The sequence below is a fragment of the Ascaphus truei genome, unplaced genomic scaffold (genome assembly GCF_040206685.1).
Source record: "Ascaphus truei isolate aAscTru1 unplaced genomic scaffold, aAscTru1.hap1 HAP1_SCAFFOLD_1028, whole genome shotgun sequence".
NCBI lineage: Eukaryota > Metazoa > Chordata > Amphibia > Anura > Ascaphidae > Ascaphus > Ascaphus truei.
This window is the reverse complement of record NW_027453892.1, coordinates 234-12877: the sequence shown is the minus strand read 5'-3', so window position 1 is coordinate 12877 and position 12644 is coordinate 234. Positions and strand designations below refer to the sequence as shown.

The window sequence follows — 12644 nt, the reverse complement described above, 5'->3', positions numbered from 1 at the left end:
TTTGCGGTGGGATACGCGGGATAAGCAGCATGTTACATGTTTGCGGTGGGATACGCGGGATAAGCAGCATGTTACATGTTTGCGGTGGGATACGGCGGGAGGAGCAGCGCATGTTACATGTTTGCGGTGGGATACGGCGGGAGGAGGAGCGCATGTTACATGTTTGCGGTGGGATACGGCGGGAGGAGCAGCGCATGTTACATGTTTGCGGTGGGATACGGCGGGATAAGCAGCGCATGTTACATGTTTGCGGTGGGATACGCGGGATAAGCAGCGCATGTTACATGTTTGCGGTGGGATACGCGGGATAAGCAGCATGTTACATGTTTGCGGTGGGATACGGCGGGATAAGCAGCGCATGTTACATGTTTGCGGTGGGATACGGCGGGATAAGCAGCGCATGTTACATGTTTGCGGTGGGATACGGCGGGATAAGCAGCGCATGTTACATGTTTGCGGTGGGATACGGCGGGAGGAGGAGCGCATGTTACATGTTTGCGGTGGGATACGCGGGATAAGCAGCGCATGTTACATGTTTGGGGTGGGATACGGCGGGATAAGCAGCGCATGTTACATGTTTGCGGTGGGACTGTGCGGGAGGAGGAGCGCATGTTACATGTTTGCGGTGGGATACGGCGGGAGGAGGAGCGCATGTTACATGTTTGCGGTGGGATACGGCGGGAGGAGCAGCGCATGTTACATGTTTGCGGTGGGATACGGAGGGAGGAGCAGCGCATGTTACATGTTTGCGGTGGGATACAGCGGGATAAGCAGCGCATGTTACATGTTTGCGGTGGGATACGGCGGGATAAGCAGCGCATGTTACATGTTTGCGGTGGGATACGGCGGGAAAAGCAGCGCATGTTACATGTTTGCAGTGGGATACGCGGGAGGAGCAGCGCATGTTACATGTTTGCGGTGGGATACGGCGGGATAAGCAGCGCATGTTACATGTTTGCAGTGGGATACGGCGGGATAAGCAGCGCATGTTACATGTTTGCGGTGGGATACGGCGGGAGGAGCAGCGCATGTTACATGTTTGCGGTGGGATACGGCGGGAGGAGCTGCGCATGTTACATGTTTGCGGTGGGATACGGCGGGATAAGCAGCGCATGTTACATGTTTGCGGTGGGATACGGCGGGAGGAGCAGCGCATGTTACATGTTTGCGGTGGGATACGCGGGAGGAGCAGCACATGTTACATGTTTGCGGTGGGATACGGCGGGATAAGCAGCGCATGTTACATGTTTGCGGTGGGATACGCGGGATAAGCAGCATGTTACATGTTTGCGGTGGGATACGCGGGATAAGCAGCGCATGTTACATGTTTGCGGTGGGATACGGCGGGAGGAGGAGCGCATGTTACATGTTTGCGGTGGGATACGGCGGGATAAGCAGCGCATGTTACATGTTTGCGGTGGGATACGCGGGATAAGCAGCATGTTACATGTTTGCGGTGGGATACGGCGGGAGGAGCAGCGCATGTTACATGTTTGCGGTGGGATACGGCGGGAGGAGCAGCGCATGTTACATGTTTGCGGTGGGATACGGCGGGAGGAGGAGCGCATGTTACATGTTTGCGGTGGGATACGCGGGATAAGCAGCGCATGTTACATATTTGCGGTGGGATAAGGCGGGATAAGCAGCGCATGTTACATGTTTGCGGTGGGACTGTGCGGGAGGAGGAGCAGCATGTTACATGTTTGCGGTGGGATACGGCGGGATAAGCAGCGCATGTTACATGTTTGCGGTGGGATACGGCGGGATAAGCAGCGCATGTTACATGTTTGCGGCGGGATAAGACGGGAGGAGCAGCACATGTTACATTTTTGCGGTGGGATACGGCGGGAGGAGCAGCATGTTACATGTTTGCGGTGGGATAAGGCGGGAGGAGCAGCGCATGTTACATGTTTGCGGTGGGATACGGCGGGATAAGCAGCGCATGTTACATGTTTGCGGTGGGATACGGAGGGATAAGCAGCGCATGTTACATGTTTGCGGTGGGATACGGCGGGAGGAGCAGCGCATGTTACATGTTTGCGGTGGCATACGGCGGGATAAGCAGCATGTTACATGTTTGCGGTGGGATACGGCGGGAGGAGCAGCGCATGTTACATGTTTGCGGTGGGATACGGCGGGAGGAGCAGCGCATGTTACATGTTTGCGGTGGGATACGGCGGGATAAGCAGCGCATGTTACATGTTTGCGGTGGGATACGGGGGGATAAGCAGCGCATGTTACATGTTTGCGGTGGGATACGGCGGGATAAGCAGCGCATGTTACATGTTTGCGGTGGGATACGTGGGAGGAGCAGCGCATGTTACATGTTTGCGGTGGGATACGCGGGAGGAGCAGCGCATGTTACATGTTTGCGGTGGGATACGGCGGGAGGAGCAGCGCATGTTACATGTTTGCGGTGGGATACGGCGGGATAAGCAGCGCATGTTACATGTTTGCGGTGGGATACGTTGGAGGAGCAGCGCATGTTACATGTTTGCGGTGGGATACGGCGGGAGGAGCAGCGCATGTTACATGTTTGCGGTGGGATACGGCGGGATAAGCAGCGCATGTTACATGTTTGCGGTGGGATACGGCGGGATAAGCAGCGCATGTTACATGTTTGCAGTGGGATACGCGGGAGGAGCAGCGCATGTTACATGTTTGCGGTGGGATACGTCGGGATAAGCAGCGCATGTTACATGTTTGCGGTGGGATACGGCGGGATAAGCAGCGCATGTTACATGTTTGCGGTGGGATACGGCGGGAGGAGCAGCGCATGTTACATGTTTGCGGTGGGATACGGCGGGAGGAGCTGCGCATGTTACATGTTTGCGGTGGGATACGGCGGGATAAGCAGCGCATGTTACATGTTTGCGGTGGGATACGGCGGGAGGAGCAGCGCATGTTACATGTTTGCGGTGGGATACGCGGGAGGAGCAGCACATGTTACATGTTTGCGGTGGGATACGGCGGGATAAGCAGCGCATGTTACATGTTTGCGGTGGGATACGCGGGATAAGCAGCATGTTACATGTTTGCGGTGGGATACGCGGGATAAGCAGCATGTTACATGTTTGCGGTGGGATACGGCGGGAGGAGCAGCGCATGTTACATGTTTGCGGTGGGATACGGCGGGAGGAGGAGCGCATGTTACATGTTTGCGGTGGGATACGGCGGGAGGAGCAGCGCATGTTACATGTTTGCGGTGGGATACGCGGGATAAGCAGCGCATGTTACATGTTTGCGGTGGGATACGCGGGATAAGCAGCATGTTACATGTTTGCGGTGGGATACGGCGGGAGGAGCAGCGCATGTTACATGTTTGCGGTGGGATACGGCGGGAGGAGCAGCGCATGTTACATGTTTGCGGTGGGATACGGCGGGAGGAGGAGCGCATGTTACATGTTTGCGGTGGGATACGCGGGATAAGCAGCGCATGTTACATATTTGCGGTGGGATAAGGCGGGATAAGCAGCGCATGTTACATGTTTGCGGTGGGACTGTGCGGGAGGAGGAGCAGCATGTTACATGTTTGCGGTGGGATACGGCGGGATAAGCAGCGCATGTTACATGTTTGCGGTGGGATACGGCGGGATAAGCAGCGCATGTTACATGTTTGCGGCGGGATAAGACGGGAGGAGCAGCACATGTTACATTTTTGCGGTGGGATACGGCGGGAGGAGCAGCATGTTACATGTTTGCGGTGGGATAAGGCGGGAGGAGCAGCGCATGTTACATGTTTGCGGTGGGATACGGCGGGATAAGCAGCGCATGTTACATGTTTGCGGTGGGATACGGAGGGATAAGCAGCGCATGTTACATGTTTGCGGTGGGATACGGCGGGAGGAGCAGCGCATGTTACATGTTTGCGGTGGCATACGGCGGGATAAGCAGCATGTTACATGTTTGCGGTGGGATACGGCGGGAGGAGCAGCGCATGTTACATGTTTGCGGTGGGATACGGCGGGAGGAGCAGCGCATGTTACATGTTTGCGGTGGGATACGGCGGGATAAGCAGCGCATGTTACATGTTTGCGGTGGGATACGGGGGGATAAGCAGCGCATGTTACATGTTTGCGGTGGGATACGGCGGGATAAGCAGCGCATGTTACATGTTTGCGGTGGGATACGTGGGAGGAGCAGCGCATGTTACATGTTTGCGGCGGGATACGGCGGGAGGAGCAGCGCATGTTACATGTTTGCGGTGGGATACGCGGGAGGAGCAGCGCATGTTACATGTTTGCGGTGGGATACGGCGGGAGGAGCAGCGCATGTTACATGTTTGCGGTGGGATACGGCGGGATAAGCAGCGCATGTTACATGTTTGCGGTGGGATACGTTGGAGGAGCAGCGCATGTTACATGTTTGCGGTGGGATACGGCGGGAGGAGCAGCGCATGTTACATGTTTGCGGTGGGATACGGCGGGATAAGCAGCGCATGTTACATGTTTGCGGTGGGATACGGCGGGATAAGCAGCGCATGTTACATGTTTGCAGTGGGATACGGCGGGATAAGCAGCGCATGTTACATGTTTGCGGTGGGATACGGCGGGAGGAGCAGCGCATGTTACATGTTTGCGGTGGGATACGGCGGGAGGAGCAGCGCATGTTACATGTTTGCGGTGGGATACGCGGGAGGAGCAGCACATGTTACATGTTTGCGGTGGGATACGGCGGGATGAGCAGCGCATGTTACATGTTTGCGGTGGGATACGCGGGATAAGCAGCATGTTACATGTTTGCGGTGGGATACGCGGGATAAGCAGCATGTTACATGTTTGCGGTGGGATACGGCGGGAGGAGCAGCGCATGTTACATGTTTGCAGTGGGATACGGCGGGAGGAGCAGCGCATGTTACATGTTTGCGGTGGGATACGGCGGGAGGAGGAGCGCATGTTACATGTTTGCATTGGGATACGGCGGGAGGAGCAGCGCATGTTACATGTTTGCGGTGGGATACGGCGGGATAAGCAGCGCATGTTACATGTTTGCGGTGGGATACGCGGGATAAGTAGCATGTTACATGTTTGCGGTGGGATACGGCGGGAGGAGCAGCGCATGTTACATGTTTGCGGTGGGATACGGCGGGAGGAGTAGCGCATGTTACATGTTTGCGGTGGGATACGGCGGGAGGAGGAGCGCATGTTACATGTTTGCGGTGGGATACGCGGGATAAGCAGCGCATGTTACATGTTTGCGGTGGGATAAGGCGGGATAAGCAGCGCATGTTACATGTTTGCGGTGGGACTGTGCGGGAGGAGGAGAAGCATGTTACATGTTTGCGGTGGGATAAGGCGGGATAAGCAGCGCATGTTACATGTTTGCGGTGGGATACGGCGGGATAAGCAGCGCATGTTACATGTTTGCGGTGGGATACGGCGGGATAAGCAGCGCATGTTACATGTTTGCGGTGGGATACGGCGGGATAAGCAGCATGTTACATGTTTGCGGTGGGATACGGCGGGAGGAGAAGCGCATGTTACATGTTTGCGGTGGGATACGCGGGATAAGCAGCGCATGTTACATGTTTGCGGTGGGATACGGCGAGATAAGCAGCGCATGTTACATGTTTGCGGTGGGATACGGCGGGATAAGCAGCGCATGTTACATGTTTGCGGTGGGATACGGCGGGAGGAGCAGCGCATGTTACATGTTTGCGGTGGGATACGTCGGGATAAGCAGCGCATGTTACATGTTTGCGGTGGGATATGGCGGGATAAGCAGCGCATGTTACATGTTTGCGGCGGGATAAGGCAGGATAAGCAGCGCATGTTACATGTTTGCGGCGGGATACAGCGGGAGGAGCAGCGCATGTTACATGTTTGCGGCGGGATACGGCGGGAGGAGCAGCGCATGTTACATGTTTGCGGTGGGATAGGGCAGGAGGAGCAGCGCATGTTACATGTTTGCGGTGGGATACGGCGGGATAAGCAGCGCATGTTACATGTTTGCGGCGGGATAAGGCAGGATAAGCAGCGCATGTTACATGTTTGCGGCGGGATACGGCGGGAGGAGCAGCGCATGTTACATGTTTGCGGTGGGATACGGCGGGATAAGCAGCATGTTGCATGTTTGCGGTGGGATACGGCGGGATAAGCAGCGCATGTTACATGTTTGCGGCGGGATAAGGCGGGATAAGCAGCGCATGTTACCTGTTTGCGGCGGGATACGGCGGGAGGAGCAGCGCATGTTACATGTTTGCGGCGGGATACGGCGGGAGGAGCAGCGCATGTTACATGTTTGCGGTGGGATACGCGGGAGGAGCAGCGCATGTTACATGTTTGCGGTGGGATACGCGGGAGGAGCAGCGCATGTTACATGTTTGCGGCGGGATACGGCGGGAGGAGCAGCGCATGTTACATGTTTGCGGTGGGATACGGCGAGATAAGCAGCGCATGTTACATGTTTGCGGTGGGATACGGGAGGAGCAGCGCATGTTACATGTTTGCGGTGGGATACGGAGGGATAAGCAGCATGTTACATGTTTGCGGTGGGATACGGCGGGAGGAGCAGCGCATGTTACATGTTTGCGGTGGGATACGGCGGGATAAGCAGCGCATGTTACATGTTTGCGGTGGGATACGGCGGGAGGAGCAGCGCATGTTACATGTTTGCGGTGGGATACGGCGGGATAAGCAGCGCATGTTACATGTTTGCGGTGGGATACGGCGGGAGGAGCAGCGCATGTTACATGTTTGCGGTGGGATACATTGGTGGAGCAGCGCATGTTACATGTTTGCGGTGGGATACATTGGAGGAGCAGCGCATGTTACATGTTTGCGGTGGGATACATTGGAGGAGCAGCGCATGTTACATGTTTGCGGTGGGATACGGCGGGAGGAGCAGCGCATGTTACATGTTTGCGGTGGGATACGGCAGGATAAGCAGCACGTTACATGTTTGCGGTGGGATACGCGGGAGGAGCAGCGCATGTTACATGTTTGCGGCGGGATAAGGCGGGAGGAGCAGCACATGTTACATTTTTGCGGTGGGATACGGCGGGAGGAGCAGCATGTTACATGTTTGCGGTGGGATAAGGCGGGAGGAGCAGCGCATGTTACATGTTTGCGGTGGGATACGGCGGGATAAGCAGCGCATGTTACATGTTTGCGGTGGGATACGGAGGGATAAGCAGCGCATGTTACATGTTTGCGGTGGGATACGGCGGGAGGAGCAGCGCATGTTACATGTTTGCGGTGGCATACAGCGGGATAAGCAGCATGTTACATGTTTGCGGTGGGATACGGTGGGAGGAGCAGCGCATGTTACATGTTTGCGGTGGGATACGGCGGGAGGAGCAGTGCATGTTACATGTTTGCGGTGGGATACGGCGGGATAAGCAGCGCATGTTACATGTTTGCGGTGGGATACGGCGGGATAAGCAGCGCATGTTACATGTTTGCGGTGGGATACGGCGGGATAAGCAGCGCATGTTACATGTTTGCGGTGGGATACGTGGGAGGAGCAGCGCATGTTACATGTTTGCGGCGGGATACGGCGGGAGCAGCGCATGTTACATGTTTGCGGCGGGATACGGGAGGAGCAGCGCATGTTATATGTTTGCGGTGGGATACGGCAGGATAAGCAGCACGTTACATGTTTGCGGTTGGATACGCGGGATAAGCAGCACGTTACATGTTTGCGGTGGGATACGCGGGAGGAGCAGCGCATGTTACATGTTTGCGGCGGGATAAGGCGGGAGGAGCAGCACATGTTACATTTTTGCGGTGGGATACGGCGGGAGGAGCAGCATGTTACATGTTTGCGGTGGGATAAGGCGGGAGGAGCAGCGCATGTTACATGTTTGCGGTGGGATACGGCGGGATAAGCAGCGCATGTTACATGTTTGCGGTGGGATACGGAAGGATAAGCAGCGCATGTTACATGTTTGCGGTGGGATACGGCGGGAGGAGCAGCGCATGTTACATGTTTGCGGTGGCATACGGCGGGATAAGCAGCACATGTTACATGTTTGCGGTGGGATACGGCGGGAGGAGCAGCGCATGTTACATGTTTGCGGTGGGATACGGCGGGAGGAGCAGCGCATGTTACATGTTTGCGGTGGGATACGGCGGGATAAGCAGCGCATGTTACATGTTTGCGGTGGGATACGGCGGGATAAGCAGCGCATGTTACATGTTTGCGGTGGGATACGGCGGGATAAGCAGCGCATGTTACATGTTTGCGGTGGGATACGTGGGAGGAGCAGCGCATGTTACATGTTTGCGGTGGGATACGGCGGGAGGAGCAGCGCATGTTACATGTTTGCGGTGGGATACGGCGGGATAAGCAGCGCATGTTACATGTTTGCGGTGGGATACGGAGGGATAAGCAGCGCATGTTACATGTTTGCGGTGGGATACGGCGGGAGGAGCAGCGCATGTTACATGTTTGCGGTGGCATACGGCGGGATAAGCAGCGCATGTTACATGTTTGCGGTGGGATACGGCGGGAGGAGCAGCGCATGTTACATGTTTGCGTTGGGATACGGCGGGAGGAGCAGCGCATGTTACATGTTTGCGGTGGGATACGGCGGGAGGAGCAGCGCATGTTACATGTTTGCGGTGGGATACGCGGGAGGAGCAGCACATGTTACATGTTTGCGGTGGGATACGGCGGGATAAGCAGCGCATGTTACATGTTTGCGGTGGGATACGCGGGAGGAGCAGCACATGTTACATGTTTGCGGTGGGATACGGCGGGATAAGCAGCGCATGTTACATGTTTGCGGTGGGATACAGCGGGATAAGCAGCGCATGTTACATGTTTGCGGTGGGATACATTGGAGGAGCAGCGCATGTTACATGTTTGCGGTGGGATACATTGGAGGAGCAGCGCATGTTACATGTTTGCGGTGGGATACGGCGGGATAAGCAGCGCATGTTACATGTTTGCGGTGGGATACGGCGGATAAGCAGCGCATGTTACATGTTTGCGGTGGGACTGTGCGGGAGGAGGAGCAGCGCATGTTACATGTTTGCGGTGGGATACGGCGGGATAAGCAGAATGTTACATGTTTGCGGTGGGATACGGCGGGAGGAGCAGCGCATGTTACATGTTTGCGTTGGGATACGGCGGGAGGAGCAGCGCATGTTACATGTTTGCGGTGGGATACGGCGGGATAAGCAGCATGTTACATGTTTGCGGTGGGATACGGCGGGATAAGCAGCGCATGTTACATGTTTGCGGTGGGATACGGCGGGATAAGCAGCGCATGTTACATGTTTGCGGTGGGATACGGCGGGATAAGCAGCATGTTACATGTTTGCGGTGGGATACGGCGGGATAAGCAGCGCATGTTACATGTTTGCGGTGGGATACGGCGGGATAAGCAACGCATGTTACATGTTTGCGGTGGGATATGGCGGGATAAGCAGCATGTTACATGTTTGCGGTGGGATACGGCGGGATAAGCAGCATGTTACATGTTTGCGGTGGGATATGGCGGGATAAGCAGCATGTTACATGTTTGCGGTGGGATACGGCGGGATAAGCAGCGCATGTTACATGTTTGCGGTGGGATATGGCGGGATAAGCAGCATGTTACATGTTTGCGGTGGGATACGCGGGAGGAGCAGCGCATGTTACATGTTTGCGGTGGGATACTGCGGGAGGAGCAGCGCATGTTACATGTTTGCGGTGGGATACGGCAGGATAAGCAGGATGTTACATGTTTGCGGTGGGATACGGCGGGATAAGCAGCATGTTACATGTTTGCGGTGGGATACGGCGGGATAAGCAGCATGTTACATGTTTGCGGTGGGATATGGCGGGATAAGCAGCATGTTACATGTTTGCGGTGGGATACGGCGGGATAAGCAGCGCATGTTACATGTTTGCGGTGGGATATGGCGGGATAAGCAGCATGTTACATGTTTGCGGTGGGATACGCGGGAGGAGCAGCGCATGTTACATGTTTGCGGTGGGATACTGCGGGAGGAGCAGCGCATGTTACATGTTTGCGGTGGGATACGGCAGGATAAGCAGGGCATGTTACATGTTTGCGGTGGGATACGTGGGAGGAGCAGCGCATGTTACATGTTTGCGGTGGGATACAGCGGGATAAGCAGCATGTTACATGTTTGCGGTGGGATACATTGGAGGAGCGCATGTTACATGTTTGCGGTGGGATACATTGGAGGAGCGCATGTTACATGTTTGCGGTGGGATACGTGGGAGGAGCAGCGCATGTTACATGTTTGCGGTGGGATACGTGGGAGGAGCAGCGCATGTTACATGTTTGCGGTGGGATACATTGGAGGAGCAGCGCATGTTACATGTTTGCGGTGGGATACATTGGAGGAGCAGCGCATGTTACATGTTTGCGGTGGGATACATTGGAGGAGCAGCGCATGTTACATGTTTGCGGTGGGATACGACGGGAGGAAGAGGTGGGTCTAACCTGGGAAATACTTGCGCCACTTCTCCACCAAGATGGCGTCCACGGAGCGAGTGGCAGAGAGAGAGGAGGCGCTGGATGACAGACTGGGGTTAACCCCGCTGTGCCACGCCCACTGCGTGAGTGGAGGAGATCCGGCGGGAGGTGTGAGCCTGGCCAGCGAGGTGTACGCGGAGAGGGAGACGCCCGCTGGCGTGTGCGGCAGCGGGGTGGGGAGAGGGTAGCGTGTGTCGGAGTTCAGGTTTCCCAGTGCTCCCAGCACTCCGTTGAGGTCGGAGGTTATGCGATGTAGGGACTCGCTCAGATGCTGCACTCTGAGGGGGGGGCACGGCTCCGACCCCAACACGTCACCTGCACAAAGACATAGGAAGGGGCTCGTATGGGTTGTGAGGAGGGGGGTATAAGCGGGGAGTGTGGGGTACATCATAGGTACTCACATCGCTGTGGGGGCAGATCCATGCTGGTCACACTGCTGGTGTCCTCGGAGTCACTAAGGTCAAAGGTTACCACCTTTTTATTTCTGGACCCTTTCAGGGTATCCTCATCCAACAACTGCAGGGAGAGGGAGAGAAGCAGAGGGGGAAGGAGAGAGAGGCAGGGGGGAGGAGGGAGAGGCGGGGGGGAAGGAGGGAGAGGCAGGGGGGGGAAGGAGAGAGAGGCAGGGGGGGGGAGGAGGGAGAGGCAGGGGGGGAAGGAGGGAGAGGCAGGGGGGAGGAGGGAGAGGCAGGGGGGGAAGGAGGGAGAGGCAGGGGGGGAGGAGGGAGAGGCAGGGGGGGAAGGAGGGAGAGGCAGGGGGGGGGAGGAGGGAGAGGCAGGGGGGGAAGGAGGGAGAGGCAGGGGGGGAGGAGGGAGAGGCGGGGGGGAAGGAGGGAGAGGCAGGGGGGGGAAGGAGAGAGAGGCAGGGGGGGGGAGGAGGGAGAGGCAGGGGGGGAAGGAGGGAGAGGCAGGGGGGGAGGAGGGAGAGGCAGGGGGGGAAGGAGGGAGAGGCAGGGGGGGGGAGGAGGGAGAGGCAGGGGGGGAAGGAGGGAGAGGCAGGGGGGGAAGGAGGGAGAGGCAGGGGGAAGGAGGGAGAGGCAGGGGGGAAGGAGGGAGAGGCAGGGGGGGGAGGAGGGAGAGGCAGGGGGAGGAAGGAGGGAGAGGCAGGGGGGAAGGAGGGAGAGGCAGGGGGAAGGTGGGAGAGGCAGTGGGGGAAGGTGGGAGAGGCAGTGGGGGTGAAGGAGGGAGAGGCAGTGGGGGAAGGTGGGAGAGGCAGGGGGGAAGGTGGGAGAGGCAGGGTGGAAGGAGGGAGAGGCATGGGGGGAGGGAAGGAGAGGCGGGGAGGGAAGGAGAGGCGGGGGAGGGAAGGAGAGGCAGGGGGAGGGAAGGATAGGCAGGGGGAGGGAAGGATAGGCAGGGGGAGGGAAGGATAGGCAGAGGGAGGGAAGGAGAGGCATGGGGGGAGGGAAGGAGAGGCAGGGTGGAGGAAAGGAGACGCGGGGGGAAGGAGGGGCATGGGGGGAAGGAGGGGCATGGGGGGAAGGAGGGGAATGGGGGGACGGTAGGGAGAGGCAAGTGGGGGAAGGAGGGAGAGGCAAGGGGGGGAAGGAGGGAGAGGCAGGGGAGAGGAGAGGCAAGGTGGGGAAGAAGGGAGAGGCAGGGTGGAAGGAGGGAGAGACAGGGGGGAAGGAGGGAGAGGCAGGGGGAAAGGAAGGGAGAGGCAAGGGGGAAAGGAAGGGAGAGGCAGGGGGAAAGGAAGGGAGAGGCAGGGGGAAAGGAAGGGAGAGGCAGGGGGAAAGGAAGGGAGAGGCAGGGGGAAAGGAAAGGAGAGGCAGGGGGAAAGGAAGGGAGAGGCAGGGGGAAAGGAAGGGAGAGGCAGTGGGAAAGGAAGGGAGAGGCAGGGGGAAAGGAAGGGAGTGGCAGGGGGGAAAGGAAGGGAGAGGCAAGGGGGAAAGGAAGGGAGAGGCAGGGGGGAAAGGAAGGGAGAGGCAGGGGGAAAGGAAGGGAGAGGCAGGGGGGAAAGGAAGGGAGAGGCAGGGGGGAAAGGAAGGGAGAGGCAGGGGGGAAAGGAAGGGAGAGGCAGGGGGGAAAGGAAGGGAGAGGCAGGGGGGAAAGGAAGGGAGAGGCAGGGGGGAAAGGAAGGGAGAGGCAGGGGGTAAAGGAAGGGAGAGGCGGGGGGTAAAGGAAGGGAGAGGCGGGGGGGAAAGGAAGGGAGAGGCAGGGGGGAAAGGAAGGGAGAGGCAGGGGGGAAAGGAAGGGAGAGGTAGGT

The 12644-nt window shown here is 57.5% G+C and overlaps 1 protein-coding gene across 1 annotated transcript in view; it reads right to left on the bottom strand.

Annotated features, from left to right (window-relative positions):
- The window catches only part of LOC142474968 (centrosomal protein of 164 kDa-like), a 40494-nt gene extending 29533 nt beyond the window's left edge, over window positions 1-10961 (bottom strand). The window contains exons 1-2 of the mRNA XM_075581059.1: window positions 10837-10961; window positions 10403-10750 (exon numbers count right to left, since the gene is read on the bottom strand). Coding sequence (XP_075437174.1) covers window positions 10403-10750; window positions 10837-10858 — 370 coding nt within the window. The 5' untranslated portion in view covers window positions 10859-10961. The remainder of the gene's footprint in view (window positions 1-10402; window positions 10751-10836) is intronic.
- Window positions 10962-12644: the final 1683 nt, after the last annotated feature.